General features: G+C 39.4%; 1 protein-coding gene across 7 annotated transcripts in view; it reads right to left on the bottom strand.

Annotated features, from left to right (window-relative positions):
• Eml4 (EMAP like 4) overlaps positions 1-22,186 on the bottom strand; it is a 113,493-nt gene that overhangs the window by 46,031 nt on the left and 45,276 nt on the right. For all 7 annotated transcript variants that reach the window (XM_040739088.1, XM_040739087.1, XM_040739089.1 and 4 more), the window contains one exon: positions 2,313-2,495. In XM_040739088.1, the coding sequence (XP_040595022.1) occupies positions 2,313-2,495 (183 nt within the window). The remainder of the gene's footprint in view (positions 1-2,312; positions 2,496-22,186) is intronic.

The raw sequence follows: 22,186 nt of genomic DNA, 5'->3' as shown, positions 1-22,186 counted from the left end.
TAGTTAAATGTGCTTCTGATTTGGGCATTTAAGTGATAGTAGAATTTCACCAAGCCATTTAGACATACATACATACATCATTAATATTTACTGTGAGCCATACTTGAAGCCAAATTATGTTCACCATATTGTTACCATCTGCCCACACTGAGTAACAGTTGTCCTCAGCAGTAGTTACAGTAGTTAACCAATGTCATAAAGGCTCTTCCCCTGCTCATCCAGAGGGTTCACCTGATCTCTAAGGGAAAGGCATCTTTAAAAAGAACAGTGCAGACGATGAGTGTGCACTGACCTGTCAATAATTTATGGAGGGTGAATACAGAAGCACTCGGGACCTGGGAGCCTTTCCGCTCAAAGCTGAAACCAAAGTCTGCATGTGCTCAAGTCTCCTGCATTAGCTGCCCGATAATCTATGTACATCATTTTGCGTGTTTTAAATAATTCCTACATTATTTAAAATGTTCAACATAGTGTAGGTAAGTACAGATTATACTCTATTGTCCAAGGGAGTGATACATAAAAATCTACAGCTGTTTAAGCATGCCCTGAATGTTTCTGATTATGGCTGGTTGAATCTACAGATGTAAAATATATAGATACAGTATTGACTGTACTTAATTCTAATTTAAAAGGAAACTAAGAACTTAACATAGTGGAGTTTTCCACAGTACAATAAGTAATTTCACTTTTATTTAAAGTTTAACTGTATTTTAACAGGTGTTTTATGAAAAATTAATTTGAAAACATCTTGTTTAAAATATTTATTCTGATTTTATATCACTAATATATTAATTCTAATTAAAAACTGATACCTGATTTTAGATTATTTGATAGTATAATATATACAAATCCCAAGAGAAATATAAACCTGTTTAAGAGTTTTCAATAGCAAAACTAAGAAAAATTTATATCTCTCCATGTCTTATTATCAGAATTGGAAAATGTAATTAGACAAAATCTCCACTAACAAGAAATAAGTGATTAATCTTAATGAACTATGTCCATCCATGAAAGTTTTTTCAACCAAGTAACCCAAACAATAATCAATGAAACGAATCTCATTTTATAATGTAACTACCCTAGCTGCAAAGCACTGGGATTTATTTTAAAACCTGTTTTCCTTTACTTGTATGTGTATAGGTGTTTCGTCTGCATGCTTGTTCACGCGTCACTTGCATGTAGTGGCTGTGGGGGCCAGAAGAGGGCGCTGGATCCTATGAGATTGGAATTACAGATGAACTGCCATGAAGGTGCTGACAATCTATCCTGGTCGTCTGGAAGAGCAGCCAATATTTTTAATGCTGAGCTATCTCTATAACCCCTACCTATTATCTTTTAGTCCTTTTAAATTGATTTCTTGGTATTTTGTTAGAGAAATAAAAAAATGATTAAAATGCATGTGTGTATTAACATGTGTGCATCTTATACATCCACACAAACTACATCCACAGAATTGAATATTCAGTCATTTAAAAAATCTTTTCATTTATAATAACATGTATAGAACCTGAAGGAGGACAGAATGTTAACTGAGACCAGTATGCATAGAAAGAAAATAGGACATGTTCTCACAGGCATGTGGAAACTAAAAGCTGATTTCAAAGTAGAACATAGTGCTTGGAAGAGTATGTGATAGGGAAAAGATGGTTAATAGGCACAGGGATGAAGACGGATAGGAAAAAATGACATTAACAGTCTATACAGCATAGGAGGATAACTATGGTTGAAAAAATTGTTTCTATACTTTAAAACAGTTTCTAGAGAGAATTGTGAATGTTTCTAACACAATAAGTAAGAAATGTCTGAGGTGACAGGCCAATTACCTTTACCTGGTCATTCTACATTATACACATGCATGAAATGCTACAATGTACCCCAGAAATAGTCCAATTATTACATGACAGTTAAAAACAAAAGCACACAGTTAAAGCACTGGGACAACAAGGAAGCATGCTTTTCACTGCAGGTTAACATATACATACAGACACATAGTTAAAGCACTGCAACAAGGAAACAACTATTTTAATCATGTTTCTGTAATAAGGAGATTAAATGCCTAGCTATAGTTGGGTCAGGAGGTGCAAAAAGATTCAGTCCTTGCCCTTAGCAAAATTTATTATATAGTTAGAAATATTATGGTGGGAAAAACCTGTAAGTGAAGTATTATAGAGTTCTCAATTAAAATAATGAGTAAACTTTCAGAATTTGGGGAAATAAAGAGAAACCTACTATAATCAAACAGGCCAATAGTTTTATATTTCAATTTTCAAAAGAAAAAGAAAATCCAAGATTCTTGTTTACAACAATCTTACCTTTATTTGGCACAGACTTTTTCACTGAGGCTACATGATCCTCAGAGATCGCAAGACGCCTCAAAACATCAGCCAAAGCTGCCTTTAGCACAGTGATTTCATCTTCCTGTTGTTGAACTCGTGACTCGAGAGCTGAGAGGCGATCCTGCACATCAGAAGTACTTGCAGCAGAAATACTATCATCTAAAAAAGAAAATATTGACCATTTTAAAACCTGACTGCCTGAGAAAGGACTTCCTTCTAGTGAGGAAACTATACCAAATCAGTTTTTTTTAAGACAAACAAAAAATAATTTTACCATGTTTACAAGAGCAACTTCTATAAGGATATTTTTCAAGTTATTAAAATGATGGGATCTTCCCATGGTTATCCCTCCCCCATACCACCTTAGTTTTCTTATTAAATGTTCCTACATACATCACTTTGGAGACATATGAAGTTTTCACGAGAGCAAACTACCCAGGTTTCCCTTTTAATAACATTGTGGTGTTTAGGAAAAGATGGCAAGCCATGCTCCCCCACTGACTAGAAGGCCCCTTCCCTTGTCTTCCCTCTCACACTCTTCTAACACCAATAAAAAGCAACACTGTCATGAACTCAAACTAAAGAATTTTTGCTGTTCTCCCTTCTTCCAACAGTCCAATGTCTTTTTTAAAGAGTAAAGGCTGGGTGTGGCGGCACATACCTGCCATGTCTGTACTCCAGAGGCAGTAGGATTGGCTCTGGCAGGCTCCAAGCAAGCCTGGGCTGTATCATAAAAGACTATCAAAAACAAAGCAGTGTGCCAACAGGATGATACAGCAGGTAAAGATGCTGCCAGCCTGAGTTTGATCACTGGGACCCACATAGTAGAAAGAAAGAACCAACTTCCACAAATAGCAATAATACTAATAACAATGAATCAAAACCAATAAAGAAAAATAAAAGATGATGATATAAAGCTGCTGCCTAACATGTTAGGTATATAACAACAAGGACTATTTTAAGACTATAGTTAAGTTTTCACTACATCATTAAATGCTTCCAAAGCTATTTTAGAATCTACTGTTTGCTGGGTCAATTAGAATAAAAATGTACAGCTCTGGGTGGCTAGGGACGAGAAGATGAGAGATCAGGTTGACGGGGAGCAGAGGGGGTGGGGGAGAGCACTAAAAGAGACGACTGGAAAAGGGGACATTTTAGGGTCAGGTAAAAACCTGGTGCAAGGGACTCTCCCAGGACTCTCTACAAGGATGACCTCCGCTAAGACTCCTAGCAATAGTGAATACACAGCCATCTCCTGTGACCAGACAAGACTTCAAGTAGAGTGAGTAGGATATCTGACCTATGGGGTGTCTAAGGTTGGCTTAGAGATTGAAGGCATGTCCAATCAATGACTGATTTAGCCTAAAGCCCATGCCAAGAGATCAACCCCACCCCTGACAATGCCTGGAATACCAGGACCCACAGGCTGGATGACCCAGAGACCTAGGATAGAAGCAAACGTGACTGGCGTGAAGAAAAAGTCAATGTAATGATGCCTAACGATATTCTGTTACACTCATAGATTGGTGCCTAACCCAATTGTCATCAGAGACTTCATGCAGCAACTGATGGAAACAGATGCAGACCCACAGTGAAACATTAGGTGGAGCTCAGGGAGAAGAGGAGGAGAAAGGATCGTAGGAGCCAGAGGGGTCAAGGACATCACAAGAATGCCCATAGAATCAACTAATCTGGGCTCATAGGGGCTCACAGAGACTGACCCAACAACCAGGGAGCCTGCAGGGGACTGATCTAGGCTCTCTGCATGTATGTTACAGTTGTGTGTCTTGGCCCTCTTGTGGGATTCCTTACAGTGGAACAGGGGCTGTCTCTGACCCTTTTACTGGCTTTTGGGACCCTACTCCTCATACTGGGTCACCTTGTCCAGCCTTAATAGAAGTGGAGGTGCTTAGTCTTACTGCAACTTTGATATGCCATGTTCTGTTGATACTCATTGAAGACCTACCCTTTCCTAAACAGAAAGAGGAGGAGTGGGGGGGGGGCACATGAGAACAAAGGGGTGGGGAGGACTGGGAGGAGAGGAGGGTGAGGAAACTGGCCAGGATGTAGAATAAATTAATTAAAAACATACAGCTGTATAGAAAGATCAAGTGCTATTGGTTAATTGTCTATAAGCAGAAAAATGCTGGGGAGAAATACTGACTTAATAGATACCCTTGGCCTACTTCTTAGATCAGTACAATGTAAGGTCAGTCATATTAGACACTAAGGCAGAGTGTGCCGTTTTCCTCAAGCTGAAACAGTCAATTCCTAGTCTGAGTTAACACACTGACACAATCTCCTCAGCATTTTCAAACCAAACCTATGGAAGAGGCAACATCCACACTGAGGCCATACGTGCCACCCGACCTCCCAGAAGGCAGACAGATATGCTCCTTTCTGCTTTTAGTGGGATTTCAGTGGCAATCAGACAAGTAACAGTGTTGAAAGAAAAGCTGGGTTTGTCTTTAACTTGAACTTCAAGTCCTGGCTCTATAATAATTAATTACATTATCTTAGACAAGTGATTGTAGCTCTTTGAACCCTAATTATTTATCTTTAAAGGAGGAAAGTATAAGGGACACAACGAACAAAGGGAAGAATCCAGAGCCTTGCACGTCTGCTACATGAAAAAAGCAGGAATGTCAAAACCTGAGATGGTTTAACAAATGGCTGGTAAGAATAATGCACTCTCTCATCTTACGACTCTTTTGTACTTTTTAAAGTTTTTTATCAACACTAACATGCATAATAATGGGTTCTGTTGAAACATTTTCAGACAGTACAGAATGTATTTTGAGCACATCTGTGCCACCACAGCCCTCCAGCCCCCGCTGATCCTCTTCCTCTTCCAGCGTGTGCGCACACTGAGTCAAGTGAGCTTCATTAGGGTTAGCCACAGAAGTATTTACCGTTCCATGGGTGCCATAAAACTTTATTTCTATGTGTAAGTGTGAAATTTACACACACACACAGTTCTGTGTATGCGGTGTGCTAGTTTGTGTGGGTGCAGGCATACTCATCCATGCCCCTGCGTATGTATAGGCCTGAGGCTCACTGAAGTCTCTTCGTCTACCATTCTGCACCTTCATTTCTGTTTCTCAGACTGACCTGCAACACTGGGCTCACTCATGTGCACCACTGTGCCTGGCCTTCACGCGGATTCTTGTGTTACAGAGTCTCCCTTGCTCCGAGCACCTTTATGCTACCTTTCCTTTGCATTCGGGCTGGCCCATGCTACTTGCAACTGTGCAAGTTCAGTCACTATTTCTTCTGCCTTGAAGAAACAGGGTGTGGGTCGGGGAGAAACAGCAGTATCTCTTCTCTCCTTTTAGGTCTTGTTAGTTCTGGTGTCTCACCCTTCCATGTTAATAGGTTGAACTGTATGAGACGGCTTTTTGAGTTGGTATAAAAACTGACTACTAGTAATTTCGTAAGGTTCAATTTACACTGGACAGTGTAGAAATGGTGATTAGACACCAGGTCAGAGAGAGACAGAGGTACACAGCATGGTTCATCAACACTCCAAGGAGTTTCTTAAGATTGTCAGTAATAAAGCAACTACTCTAGCGCCAGTTTTGAATTCTTAAGGTATGGACAACCAATTCTAGGAGCCAGTCTTATTATTTCTGTCGGTTAATTATGTGGCCTAATAAATCTAGTTTTTGCAAGCCACCACTTGTAAGTCAAACATTCTAATTAAGTCAGTAAACTATATAGCTATTACCTTCTAAACTGCTTTCAAATTATGAAGGTTAAGCTGTAAGCTTAAGTCATAAACACATAATCTGTTTGGTGCCTTTGGGAATGCAGCAGGGCTTAGAGCAAGTGTCACACTAACATAATTCACCCACCTGGGGTTCACACCAAGTTGGTACTTTATACTGGAGTGTCACTTGTCTTTCATCCATCCATTTTTTTTAATGGCTAAAGTTTTTTTTATTATTTTATGAATGTTGGATAGTTACATAAAATGTAATTCCACCTGTCAAGATCTTATCAAACTTGATAGGTCCTATGACAGACACAACAACAATTTTTCAAAGGCATAATAAGCGCCAAGTTAACAATTAAGAATATCTTTTTTTTTTCTTTTTTTTTTTAATTTTTTTGGTTTTTCGAGACAGGGTTTCTCTGTGGCTTTGGAGGCTGTCCTGGAACTAGCTCCTGTAGACCAGGCTGGAACTCAGAGAGATCAGCCTGCCTCTGCCTCCCAAGTGCTGGGATTAAAGGCATGTACCACCACTGCCCACCTTTAAGAATATCATATTTTGTGCTGTATTTTTCATATTAACTACCTCATTCCTTTCCTTGTACTGCCTATATTTTATATTGAAGGAAAAAACTGAAGATACTAAATAGCTTGTCCAAGACACCAAGCTACTCTCTGAGACTAAAAGCATAAGCCTGACTCCAAAGTTAAATGCCCTTTATTTTATTTTACACTCCATCCTAATAATAATCACATGAAGACCAGATAAACAGATCCTCTTACAAAGTTAGAAGGGTTTAAAACTACTGAATGATATATAAACAGCATTTTTGTTTTAAACAAACTGTTGGTCTTTATCAGTCATTAATTATTAGTTTATCGGTTATTAGTTATTAATGAACCATCTTTCACTCCAGTTTGGATGAACAATAAAAGGACGCTCTAACTAAGGAAGACACAAATGAGGACTGAAGCGAACCTGCAGTTCTTTTCAGCTCTGTTCAGTTTCTTCTTGTCTGAAATCTTTGAGCTAGGGAGATAATTTAGTGGATAAGGCACATGAGTACAACCTTGGGAGACCTGACTTTGGACCTGCAGAACCAAGTTAAACACCAGATATGGGAAGATGCAAGACACGAACAAGAGATCTGCAAAAGCCTGAGGGCCAGATAGCCTGGCTTAAACAGTGGCAAACAAGAGAACCTGCTTCAAGTAAAAGGCGAGACAAGGATGAACTCCACTCACTCATTCTCTCTCAGGAATTTCAACAAAACCTGGTGTTAAACTGACTGGGTAAATATGTTTATTTATCAGCTCTGTGAGTGGTTTCCTCAAAGTAATTTCATCATGCTAATCAGCACTAACATAAAGCTTGGGAAGACTAGATGAATAATGAGTACTGTCATATAACAAGGATTTGGTCGGTGATGCTCTTGACTTCCCTGTTTAATAATAATAATGCCATGAAATAGGAAATGACCTAAAATTAATGAGCACCCATGCAACCACTAATAAGGAAAATATATAGGGTAAAAAGATTGGAAGATCTGCAAGACAAGTAAGACAAGCAAACTATAAAACAATACGGACTAGCACCACCACTAAAACACACACACACACACACACACACACACACACACACACACACACACACCGCACGCATGCATGCATGCACGCATGAGATTGAGTCTCACAAAAAGTAACACAACAGGAATGTACTTTGTTTCAGTTTGTATTGCCTGGTGCCAACTTCTTAAGGTAAGTTCTCTCTTAGCACAGTGACCCAAAAGTATAGAAAGACATATACAATAAAATACAATTAAGTTAAACTTGCAGGCATAGATTACTACTGTTGGAAAGAAACTATCTTCAAGCCAGTGATCTCCAGCATTTGCAGACAAGGAACTGAGACAAGGTGAGTGTTACATGGTTACACAGGAATAAGATGAGCTCTTTCCTCGAATGACTGACTTCATTTCCAGTGCTCTCTCTGCAGTTTTGAAGGCTTCCTTTTCCCAATGTAACGCAATCCCATTCACAATAAACTCTTTAGGAAAGCATCTGTTCAGCAAATATATTCTCAGGATCATTTTACACTCCCTTTTCTTAGTTCAAATATATTGGTTTCTTTTCCTTATACCACTGTAGTCCTTTGTTTTGTGTTTTCTCCTTTCAAAATAGTTTCTAGTCTTGAAGGTTAAAATGTAGAACTGTAAAATGTAAGCCAGTGTGTGTGTGTGGGGAGTAGATAGGGAGATCTACAAATAATATACCCGTCAGTCTGTCTCCTGGGGTACACAAGTTTCTTTTATAGGAAATGTAACCAATGCCCATGTAATATGAACATCTGATGCTAGCTCTATTCATTTTACGTCTATCACACTGAACCACTAACTTGTTTCCTGAACTGTGAAGAAATGTTGTCACCCTTGCAGAAATACATACATTGTATTCTAAATACCCCTAACCTGGCAACCCAGCATCTTATCTGATTGAAACATGCTTGTATATCTTAGTACCTTCAGAATTTTAATTACTTTATGTTAGTCTTTTGAAAATGGTCACAATTGTAATTCATGATGAGAATCTCCATTTAGACATTAACTGAGAGAGAGAGTGACTAGAATATACAGTATACATATGAAGAACCAAATTTACTAATTAAAAAAATTAACTACAATGCTAAATGCTGTGATAGAAAGGTGCCTCAGAAGATGCACACACACGCGCACACGCACGCACACACGCACGCACGCACACACACACACACACACACACACACACACACACACACACACACCCTAGTATAATAATTTCTAGTCTTTCTTTGGGGAAGGTGTTCATTATGGAGAACAGGCACATGCACGCCCAGGCCTAGTCTTTCTTATAGTGTTTCTGTGTATCATTTTGCAGCTAGAAATAACTATGCCTACCTGTACTAATACCTGCTTCTGATTTAATATCCTACATTATGGCATACTGAATAAACAAGCCTTTGTATTGCTTAAGTGAGAAGGAAAATCTCTGGAATGAGGGTATATTTGGTTAAAAATTCTGTGTGCACATACTTATAAATTCACTGATGTATATCTGCATAACTGTATATATGTACATGAGTACACATGCACACATGAACTATATAAGAAAGGACAAAGGAAGAAGGGAACATTACTGGTTGGTATCTACTCAATGTTAGGCACTGTGAGACAACATGTAATCTTATTTAAGTCAACCAATGACAAAATGAAGCAGGATGCAGTATCCCTACTTACAGTAAGTACACCAAAGCTGTGAGAAACAGCTGCCTAATACTGTGCATATAGTAAAGTGCAGAGCTGGGGGACAAATCCACGTGAGTGCTGGACCTACAATGTAGCATTGGGGGAGGGGTGTGGCAGAACACATTACATTAGGACCATAGAACTAACAGTGGACACCACACATTTTGCCACTGTATAATAACATGAGAATCAGATATCCTAACCAAATAGAACTGTCTCATCTCCTAAAATTTTATTTTACATGTATAGATGTTTGATCTACATTTATGTCTGTGTACCTACCACATGTGTGCCTGGTACTCTTGGAGGTCAGAAGATGGCATCTGGAACTGGAGTTACATATGTTGTCAGCTACCTTGTAGGTGCTAGGAACTGAATCCGGACCTCAAGGAAAACAGTCACTCTCTTAACCACTGAGTCATCTCTCCAGCTTCCTACTGTATCTACTTTTATTCTTAATGACAAAATAATTAGTTGAGGTCTCTGAAGAGTAATATTAGTAGGTGAACTGAAACAGAAATCAAACTCTTAAGAATTACCCATAAGGCAACTCTATGGCACACCTTTTACTGCAGGGTAACAGGGTAACCCAAGCCCCAGAACTGTATAGACAAGACTCTCCAGACAAAATCGTCTCTCTGGCAGAAAGCCTGGGAGCGATGGGATGCTGCAGGGTGGGGCTCTTTAGTTCACACAGGCAGTTCTGGAGCTCTACCACACGGCGGCAGCCACCAGCACTGGGCATAGGAAGAACTGTCTTTTCCTTCCACCTACAGCTTCACCCTGGTATGGGTAGCCACAAAAGGAAAGGACTCAGCTTCCTAGCAAGAAAGCAGAGAAAGGGGATCTTCAGAGACCAAGAGTACCAAGATAAGAGAGGATGCCTCTGACACTGTACCTCAAGTCCCCCACCATAGCAGAGAGGACACCTGTGACACTGTTCAAGTTCCCTCACCATAGCAGAGAGGACATCTGTGACACTGTACCTCAAGCCCTCCAAGCTGCAATAACATGAAAACAACTGGAATCAACATGGCAAAGGCTTTCAAAAGTGAACAGACCCAGATCAATGCCCAGGGCCCATGGTGGTCCATGCATGTGTGCATGTGTAAGGGAGTAAATAAATAAACTAGCCTGTTGAAATATTCTTTGTCTCCCTCTCTTCTCTTGCTCTGAACATCTCTGAAACCACCTTTTTGGGAAACTGCTATGTTCCATAAAGGGAAGACATTCTTGAAATAAATGGAACAATGCAAGACTCAGAAAAACAAAAACAAAAGACCCCCCCACAAAACCAGAAAATTTAGAAATGAAAACAGTAGTTTTAGTATCACAGGAGTGATACTAAAAACAAAAAAAGAATGACGACTATAATGAAACGATAGTGAACTTATATGAGATCAAGATACTACTTAATCTCAGCACAGGGGAAAAGTAAACATAGCACCAGGCCTAATATTTGTGTCCCTAGTGATAAAGAGTCTGGGGGTGGGAGTGGGGGGCTCTGAACAGTGGTTAGACTTCCCAAACTTAAGATTTATAAATTCATTTAAATTTGGTATACTGAAACCCTGCAATCATATGCAAAAAATAAGTAAAGCAGATTAAAACACAAAGGCAAAATTATAAAATGTCAGTAACATAAAGTATGTTCATAGACCCAAAGTAGGAAGAAGTTCATAAACAAGATACAGTAAAGAACAACTTGTCATACCAGTAAAAACTCATACTTAGCCACAAATGCATGCACACACACACACACACACACACACACACACACACACACCAGACAAGGGCAGCATATAATACCACTAAAGGATTAGCATCCCAGACAACTCCTATAAATCAGTTCTGAAAAGCTGACAAAAGTCTGAATGTGTGAATATTGTTGCTACGATTTGTTTAAACAAGCTGACTGGCCGGCCAATAGCTTAACAGAATAAGGTTTAGGCGGGAAGGCCAAACTGAAAATGCTGGGAAGGAAAGGAGCGGAGTCTGAAGTTACCTAGAGACTCAGGCTGGAAGACAGGCAAAGACATGAGCCATGGGGCAGCACACAGATTAGTAAAAATGGGTTAATTTAAGTTGTAAGAACTAACTAGTAATAAGCCTGTGCTATTTGGTTGAGCATTCATAAATAATATTAAGTTTTCTGAGTAATTTTTGGGAGCAGCTGTGGCACAGGAAAACTCCAGCACACCTGAACATCTCAATGAAAAGGAAACATTACAAATGGCCAATGAAAAAAACGGGAAGAGGCTTGAGCACATCATTAATCTTGACCAGGAAAATTACAACCATACAAAATACTATTTTATACATCTATGTGCACAGTGGGGGGAGTAGAGTGGTTTTCCTCCTTTACAAATGATAGGGCAAGATGCTGATTTACTCATTTTTTTTGTGGGGGACAATGGAACTATTTTTGCAAATTAAATTCCAAAACAGAAGTTGTATATTCCCAAAGAGCCCTGAGGTTTTATAGCATAGAAACAAGAAAACTGGGTTTTGTTTTTTAAATAATAGTTGCTAATTATATGGTCCTAAGATTTATTACATAGCAACCTATTTTTCTTTTTAAGTCCATCTCTAAAAGATACACAAAATAAAATGCCAGGCTGGTCTCAAACTCAAAGAGACCTACCTACTTCTGCCTCCTTAGGGCTGGGATTGAAGGCATGCACAACCACTGCTGGCTAAAATGCTAGGCAGTTCTTCTTATCAGAACAGCAACAGCAGATTACACAGAACACTAAACATGTCCAGAATGAGAAACTATTAACAAAAGCACATATTACTTATAGTTAAACAACTATACCAGCCCAAATGACAGTCAATAGGAGCTAATCCAATAAGTCACCGTATTCTGGCACGTCCAAGAGATCTTAAAAAGGATAGTACACATTTATAAACACGAAGAAACACACTGTAAGAAAATCTGCAGGGCAGCATTAATGCTGTAGCTGTACCTGCGCAGAGCTGTTCCATTGGTAAACATACACGGGAATGCTACAGCAAGTCTCTGGGAAACAGGATCTCAGAGAATTTTTAATTTTAGATGAATTTTCCACAAAAACAAAACACATTTTGTAGAGGGTACAGGGTCCTCCTGCTCACAGACAGGGAAGGAGAAACCAAGAATGCTAAAGCACGTAGGCTTGTGTCTTCAACAGAAGGGATGTGTACAACCTGTTTTCCGCACGGAAGGCTGGGAGTGGATGTTGTTGACAGCCTGGTGAGTTGTGCCATCAGTAGAGCCAGGCCTCACTGAACCCTCGATTATGTTTACCCCAGACTCTCCCTTCCTAGACCTTTGTCTTAAGCATTGTTTCTCAGTCCATAGGATCATCCTTAAGGGAGATGCCACATGTACTTTACAGTCTGGTGACTTCTATGCTATCTTGGTCAGAGACCACACCTGATCCTGTGTCTTAAGTTATAGAACCCATCTTCATGGTCACATTACTTTGCAAGAGTCAAGCTTTACTGTGCACATGGGACTGAGATAATTATTATCAGGAAACTTTCCCCTAAAGCTGTAGTGTACTTAAATATGACAAAATAAACTGCCTGGTGTCAGACTCTGCAAGTTTGAACCAACCAGGCTAACTAAGCCATGCTGAACAAAATCTTCTTGCCTCGAGAGGGCTGTTCCTCCCTGGCAGTGATGCTTGAAGCGACCTCCACAACTTTTTAAATAAGAAAGCAAAGTAAAATTATGCTGTAATGCAAACCTAATAGCATAACTAAATTTTCAATTCAAATTCAGTTAACTGATTTTTTTTATTCAGTGTGAAAATCCTTCTGTAAAAGTGCAAATATGATATTCAAAAGCATATTATCAGTAATGAGAGACACAGAATCATTACACAATTCTCTAAGGTCTTCAAATACTACCTTTTAAAGACAACAAAATTCTACAGTTGATTTGTCACATTAGTAAATCACAGAAAAAGATATCATTCAGCAAATTGTTGAACCACCTTGTAAGCCTTTACCAACTTACCTTTATTAACTATTAACTAGAATTGGTTGTCATTAAATACTGCTGCATAAAATCAGAAATGATGGAAGTCCATATCAAGAAATCAATTGCCATTACGTATTCTGCAATAGCTAAGATTAATTCTGGGAAATAACTTAAGAAAATGTATGCATAAAACACAAATGCACACACGGAGACATCTTCATACAAGAATTAATGTTTTCTACTCATCATAATATCCTACTTCCAAAGTAAAACCCTTCTCTCAAAAGAGTTTTAACTAAATAATACATTTCATTTTGTAAAACTTGGGTACTTTAAATTTATAGTACACAGTAACGTTAATCACCTCTGTACAGTGATATAATGATATGAAAGCGAGACTCCTTTCTGACTTAGGAAGTGAAATAGCAACAGAGATACTCTGTCATGGTTTGAATAAGGACGGCCCCAGAAGGCTCATACATTGAATGCTTAGTCACCAGGAGTGACATTTTTCAAAGGATCAGGTGTGGCCTTGTTGAACAAAGTGTATCCCTGGGGGTGGGCTTTGAGGTTTCAAAAGCCCATACCAGGTGTCCCCGTCCCCACTTCCTCCACCTACAGATCAGGATGTAGCTCTCAGCTCCTTCTCCAGCACCTGCCTGTGTGCCGCCATGCTCCCACCATGACCAAAATGGACTATGTCTCTGAAACTGTAGGCCAAGTCCCTAACTAAATGCTTTCTTTCATAGGAGTTGCCTTGGTTGTGATGTCTCTTCACAGCAATAGAACCCCAACTAAGACACATTTGTTCTCTACTTTAAAAAATTAAGACTTTTTTCTTATAAGCTAAGAAGAATCTAGAATATAACACAAGAAATTGTTTTTAAGAAAATGAAAAAAAATCATTTTACTATTGTAATACAAGAATGACGCCTACTTCAAAATGGAATTGTATATTCTTTTATCATTAATTCAATGCAAAATTTAAAACAGATGTGCAGATAATTCTGTTTCTGATGAGGGTTTTTGGTAAGACTTCATTAAAGGACAAAGTTCACATGTGATTGTTTAGGAGGCACTATTAAATTACTGTCCATTAAAGTGGGTGTCTTAATCTTTTCTCCTCAAGAATAACATATATTACATACCCAACCATGTTTCATAGGAGAAAATTATGTATCGTGAAACCCACTCTGCCCTCTCCACACACCCGCTATAAAGTGACTACAGGTTTAAGCATGCAGAGTACTTAGGCAAATACTTATGGCATCACTGTCACATGTACTTAAGAGTGAGGAAAGACAGGGATCTCGGGTCTCAGCTGCGTACAGGAACCACACACTTAAGGGGACCAGGCGAGCTGTCTTCCGCTCTTAGCACTTCTGCCTGTTTCCTGCCGCCTTCCCAGACACTCCATGCAAACTCCAGCCCAAAATCTCACCACAGAGCTGACATTCTGAGGAAATCCTCTTGGTCCAGATGGCCTACAAAGCACTTCTATAATGGCACACATAAAACTTGCTGAAAACAGCCCCTCTCCTGTCCCTTCACTCTCTGAACTACAAGTTTTCTACTCATTTATAGAGTGACAACGAAGCTGAAGGAGAACCAACAAACAGGAACAGACAAAGCCTTGGGCTGCCCAAGGCAGCAGACAGGGTTAGTGTACACCTCCAATATTTACCACAGAGATGCATGTGGCTGTTCTGAGGCTTTGCTTTTAGGATCTCCAACTGCTTCTTCAAACCCAAACCCTACATTTCTCCTTCTGAAACTGCAACACAATATACTTTCTATAAATAACAGTTCAGAAGTGCCAAAGGAGTGGTTTTTTTCTTGTAGGAAATAAAAATAAACAATGTGCTGCAAAGTGGCAAGTCATGTTTCCTTTTTCCTTCTGCTTTTGTTTATAATGAAACCCACTTGGAGTATAAAGAATGACCACTTCTCATTAACTTTAAAACGTAAATATTTAGACCATGGCTGATGAATTATAAGAATTTTACTAATAAATATAATTAACAAAAAGTAATTTTCAAAATTATCTAAAAATGTTAAAAGCTACAGTAGTATCAATTAGCCTACAAGATGAAACCATTCACAGCTACTTACATACATACTCTAGTTTTAAACCACTGATGCTTACAAGGAATGTCAATGTGTGACGATACAAATCATAAATATGTTCAGCCTGTCTTACAACACCACATAAAGCCAGGAGACAATGACTATGATGTAGTTTTTGTGTGAACACTTCTAAAGTCAACTAAACAACAAATTCATAAAAAGCGACAAAGATGCCAGAGGATTTTCTTCAATTTGTTACTTTAAAACTTTGTATTTAATAAAAGTAAATCTAAACCAATCCCAGGTAAACACAAGCAATATGACTGCTATAAACACATTCACACATCAAGAAAATATTAATATAGGAAACCTAACCCAAACTGAACATGATGAGATCCAAACACAAGGATAGATGAATTGGTAAGCTGACAGAAGAGGAGTGGGGAAAACCACCCACATCAGTAGGAGTCATTACAAGAAGATTCCAGAAAGCAATTCTGCTTTGATTAACAGCTAGTACCAATCCATCAAAGCACGGGGGCCCGCTGAGAGACTAACAGGACTTAAGTGATCTGTGGAGGGTGTGATCTGTTTGAAACATCGCAGACTAGGAAGCCTTCAAACTCTTGATAAGGATTCATGAGGAAGTGTATTGATTATTATACTTCAATCTCTGAATTCCAGCCTAGTTTATAATGCTTTATACCAAGTGAATTACAGCCTCATGAGGTTAGGGCTGTCAAGTTCTGTAAGGTAGTTTCTTCCTGGGACCTAAAGAAAGCACTTCTCTTTTGCATTATAGCACAGCCAACACTTTTTCCTGCATTACATGTGAGTAGATAGAGTGCTAATAATTTACTTAGATCATATAAGTCAGGTAATTCTTTCTTCTCAAATAAATCTGACTTCAGGCCAGAAAGCTTAGTTTCTATGTCTAAGAACCATCTACTTTATTATTATAGTTGAATATTCCTCTTAAAAGACCTATTCCAACTCTCCCAAGTATGTGACTACTCTATCTAAAAACTGTCTAAGATGCCAAAGAAAGGGACTGCAGATATGGTTCGGTGGCAGAGCACTTGCCTAGCACACATGTGGCCTTAGAATGATTTCCAAATCAGAAAGAAGAGAAGGAGAGTAGGGGAAGGAGAGAGGCAAGGGAGGCAAGCAAGGGGGAGAGAGATGGGAAATGGGAGTAAGAGAAGGCGGGGAGAGCTGGGGAGATGAGAGAGGAAGGGATGGAGGCTGGGGGAGGAAGAAAGAAGGGAGAAGAGGAAGGGGAGAGAGGGTGCTGGAATGAACTGTGATGTTTGTTAAAGTCCATTGTCAATGTCACTGGATAAGGACCACCTAGAAGACAAAGCCCCTGAGTGTCTGTGGGGGAGTGTCTAAATTGAGTTGACACAGGAAGACCCTCCCTGAATGTAGGTGGTGTTACATTTCATGGGCTGGGTTTCAGGACTAAATAAAATGGAGAAAGTGGACTTGAGTATCAACAGTTCTCTCTGCTCTAGGCTGCATACATAATTTGACCAGTTACTTCAAGATGCTGCCATCATGCCTTTTCCACCGTGATGAACCATGACTTCCTATCAGTAACTCAAATAAACCCCTATTTTCTTAAGTTGCTTTTGCCAGTTGTTTTGTCACAGCAGTGAGCAATGTAACTAAAACAAAGACTTAAAACATCTTAGACCCCAGAAATCTATTCACTACAAGTTAGAAATGAGAGGGTAGAGCTAAAACATTAATGAAGTGGCACAACGGGTGTGTGTGGTCTCTCCCCTATCACAACAGCCATGGCTGACACTCCAGTGTCAGGGAAAAGTCAGCAAAAGAGAAGCGTAACATTTATTTAATCAAAGACTCAAGGCCCAAGGAAAAGTAGTTTTTTAATGAAGAATACATTATGCCACTATGTCGTTTGACAAAAGGGTAGAGCTAAATGCAGCAAAGGATTCAGATTCTTCTAAGCTTCTGTGGCCTTCCTTCCTCCGAGGTATACAGCAGGGTCCCTTCCGGAATGAAAATCTTATTATCTACTATGAAGCAAGGTTGGCCAGAGAATTTCCTAATGGCCATCTCTCTAATTGGGCAGGTGGGGGAGAAAGTTAGAGGCAATCATAAGCATTATAGCCTGCTTTGGAGAAAGGGGGATTTGTCCTAATTTGCTTTTTGTTGCTGTGAGGAAATACTGACCACAACATACTGGGGAGGGAAGGGTTGATTCTGTTGTTGGGTTTTTGTTTTGTTGTTGCTGCTGTTTTGTAAGCTCACAGGTAAGTTACAGTTTCATCTTCGAGGGAAACCAAGGCAGGAACTCAAGCAGAGGCCATGGAGGAACTGCTTACTAGCTGGCTTCCCCAGGCTTGCTCAGCTAACTTTTCTATAGAGCACACGCCCATCTGCCCAGGGATGGGACTACCCACAGTGGGCTGGACTCTCCCTTATCTCTCAGCAATTAAGAAAGTGACCGGTACACAAGCAAATCTGATGGGGCAATTCCTTAATTGAGAGTCTATCTCCTCAGATCTGTCAGGTTGACAACTGAAGTTAAACTATGACAAGGGTTCAATTCTCCTTGACAAAGAGAAATTCTTACTTCTCAGGTCCATATTCTTCTATGAAGGAGAGGGTTAGAGAGATTCTGGCTGTAAGGCCCCTCTAACACCCTTTAAGTCAATGTTCCAGCTGTCCTGGAACTCTGTAGACCAGGCTGGCCTTGAACTCACCGAGATCCACCTGCCTCTGCCTCTGCCTCTGCCTCCCGAGTGCTGGGACTAAAGGCACGCACCACCATGTCCTGCTCAGTTCGCAGCTGTTTCAATCTACAGATATGGAACCCACCCACCAACTTTATCAGTGCTTTTATTATCATTCCTTCATTCTTAGATAAAAAGTCTCTTCACAGGGCCCCAGCTTCGTGCCCTTTCCTGTCAGCACAAATCACTGTCTGTTCGTTCCTTCTCCAGCACTGTAAATACACTAGTCTCCATCTGAACACACCCTACAATGGGCCTGGCTTAGCACCCCGCCCCCACCCCTACCCACTTCTTACACGTTTCCAGCGGCAGTCAGACTCTGTTCGTTCTGCCTTTGTCTCCTAGTCCTCCATCAGTGTTCTGCAGTTGGGGTTTGTTTTGTTTTCATCACGCCACTGAAACTTCTGTGGTAAAGGTTCCCGAACAGCCCAACAAATTGAGTTTGTCTTTTGATATCTTTGAGAGTTCATATAAGCAAACCACAAGGCATGACCGCAACTGTCTTTGTGCCTACCCTACATCTGTGGAGGTCACCCACTGAGTGGCACCATTCAAGGAGCTTCAGCTAAGTGTTAAGTATGGACCTATCTACTCCACCTAATTCGTACTCCTTAGCCTTTAATGAAGTTCATTTCAAATTTCTCACTAGATCAAAGCCCTATAGAAAACTGTCTCACAAAAAAAGTAAATCAAAACAAAGCAAGCATATAAGAAAAAAAAACTAGTAAATACTAAAGTACGTAACATTCACTATTCCAAGATAGTGAATATTCCACTAAGCCCTTATCTAGACTGCCTTAATGATGTGTAAGATTTATTAAAACCTGGTTTTAAGACCACCAGCACAGAAACATTGCATATTTCACTATTCACTAAATTCCATTTCATAATCAGAAACTAAAATTAATTAAATTGGAACTCGTAGGAAAGCAAAAACACCGTGTTGTTTATATGATAATCATTTTTAATAGTAAACTAATTGTACACTAGGCATTTAGGGTTTGGGTAAGATGCATTTTCAACCCCAGAAGAAGACACCACTTGGAAGAGAGAGGAAAACATAAAAGAAAATACAATGGAGTACAGCATGAGTGTGCTCCTGATAAATCTGTCAGCCAATCACAAGCTGTGTCAACAGAACTCACCAATGTCACTCCTAAGACAGGCACCCTGTATGGGAAGGGCAAAGGCACTGCGGGCACCTCACACTGAACTGAGTTCTCAGACAAGGGGGTTAGGCCTTTTCTTTGGGGGCAGAACAGTAGAACAGCCTGAAGAGGCTTATACTGTTTTTCAAAACAGGTACGGTATTCTAATTCTCTGTTTAAAGAGAGAGAGGGACAGTTCAGTTGGCAAGATGTTTACTGTGCGAGAATGAAGACTTTCATTTGGATCCCTAGCACTCCTGTAAAAAAGCTGAGCATGGGGGTAATGGCATCTCTAGCCCAAGTGCTGAGAAGGTAGAGGCAGGAGAATCTCCGGGGCTTTCTGGGTAATCAGTTTAGCTAAATGAGCAAGACCCTATCTAAATTTAAAACAGGGATGGAGAGATGGCTCAATGGTCAAGAATGACTACTCTTGCAGAGGACCTCTCAGAGTTCAATTCCCAACACCCATTTGGTAGCTCACAACTGTCTCTGCAACTTCAGGATCAGGGGATATGACCCCTCCTTCTGGTCTCCATGGGCACTACATGCAAGTGGTGTACAGACACATGCAAGCAAACACCCATACACACAAAACAAAAATAATGGCTAAAAATAAGAGGAGTTTTTATGAAAAGTGGTAGAAAATAACATAAGTTTCCTAAAAAATCAACCACTATTTTACGCACACACACACACACACACACACGATTATGTATACTTATATATACACCATGTGTGTATCATACACTTATATGAACATAAAACTGACAGGAAAAGACTAGACTGTTTAATCACTTTAGCACAAGGTTCAAGAAAGCCTTACTTTCTTTTTTAAATAGATTCCCTGTCTTGAATTCCATGGAAAAATTTTTGGCAATCTGCTAAAAGAATCAAAATTTTTATTTTTAAGGAACTAAATATCAATGGTCACATACTTCTTCATGCTCTCATTTAACATTATTTTAAATTTATTGGTAAGATTTGCATATGGTATGCAGTATGACATTTTGATATATATATACATACACATATATATTGCAAAATGGCTAAATCAAGGTATGTGCATCGCTTCACATAGCATTCATTGGTAAAGACATTTAATCTTGTCTCAGGACTGGCAAGATGGCTCAGCAGATAAAGGTGCTTGCCACATAAACCAGGCAACCTGAGCTTAACTCCCTGAACCCACACAAAAGTGGAAGAGAAAAGTATCAACTTCATGAAATTGTCTTCTGCCTCTGCGCATTTTCACACACACACATGTGTGTTCTGTTCTCAGCAAGTTTCCAAATGTACAGCAGATTGTTACTAATTGTACAAACCACAATATAAAAGTAGCAGGAGTTGTCCTTGGAATTACTCCTTTTAAACTGAAATTGTACCTACATCTTCCCAGTCTCTACACCATAGCCCTACTTCCAGGCCCTGGGTAAACACCACGACTCTTGTGTGAGTTCAATGATTTCTAGGTTCCATATGAAGTGAGATCATATAAAGCCTTTAGGTGCCTGGCTTCTTTCACTTAACACAATGTCCTCCATGCTCATCTGTGTTAATGAAGAGGACAATGCTTTCTATTCTAAAAATGAGTAAAGTATTAGTTTCTTTTATCCAGTCATCTGGATAAAGATGACACTTTAAATTGATTCCATATATTGTGAATGATGCTCAACCAAACATAATGAATTTCATATTTTCTGAATATGTGCCCATGAGGACTGTAGACCACATGGTAATACAATTTTAAAAATTTTAAGGAACTTCCATACTTTTGTCCATAATGGTTTTAAAAGCTGTTGAGGTTTTTGTTTTGTTTTGAAATATACAATGGTCACCCATCACAGATCAAGAAACATATACATGTATTATTATACACACGTATATAAAGACGTAGAACTTTGGATTCAGTAGGCAACTTTTACTTTAATTTTGGTATGACTATCAGATAAAACAGAACTGGTAAGCTGTTTGCAGTCTACCCACAATGTCTCAAGACTGCAGTGCTGTCACAGGATGTGCAGATACTGCTGCACTGTGAACACATAATTAACACATATCAGACAATTACAGGCCATTTGTTAAGGCAGCATCATTCTTTTAAAACAAAACAAAATTTTAGACTTTTGCATACTATTTATACATGCTATATTTGGTGGCAAATTTGCCTATCAAGTTAAATCTCAGGCTACAAGGTATAACACTTAAAAGAAATATGTAAATACGGCCTGTAAACCAACAAAAAAGGCCTCAGTCCAACAGAAAACAAGGAAAAGCCATACACAGGCCAATTCTGTTCCTGGAGGGGGACATGGGTCAGCTTCCCTGACTAGGCACATAAAATTAAAACAAGATTATAATGAAACCATCATAGAAGTCGTAGCAACACCAAATGGCTCAGATTCACATTGTCCTCACTTCTCTGTCCTCTGAGGGGAAATGCTTGTTTATAAACCACTGCAGGAGGATCCAGTAAGATCTACATTTCAAGTTACATTCATTTCTATAATCCAAGATTCCCACTTACAGAAATGAACAGAAGATTTTAACATGCATTCTCTAAATCAAATAAGCTAATTATAATACATGACCCTTGCAGACTTGGTATATAATAACTGTAGAAAATGGCAGGCAGTTACTCAATGACTGACATTTTCAAAAATCCTATTAAATCCAGACCATTTCTCTAATGAGGAGGCTGTAATATTTGATGATAGACCTTATACAATCTGAATATATTCCCAGCAACAAAGCAACATAGCTCAAATTTACTGCTCATTCAGGCTGGAGAAAGCTCAGCAGTTAAGAGCATATGCTGATTTTACATAGGAATTCAGTTTCAACTCCTAGCACCACATGGTGGATCACAACCACATGCAACTCCAGTTCTAGGGGATCCAACGGCCTCTACTG

Source organism: Mesocricetus auratus, unplaced genomic scaffold (genome assembly GCF_017639785.1).
Source record: "Mesocricetus auratus isolate SY011 unplaced genomic scaffold, BCM_Maur_2.0 Super-Scaffold_100676, whole genome shotgun sequence".
Taxonomy (NCBI): domain Eukaryota; kingdom Metazoa; phylum Chordata; class Mammalia; order Rodentia; family Cricetidae; genus Mesocricetus; species Mesocricetus auratus.
This window is presented reverse-complemented; position numbering and strand designations above follow the sequence as displayed.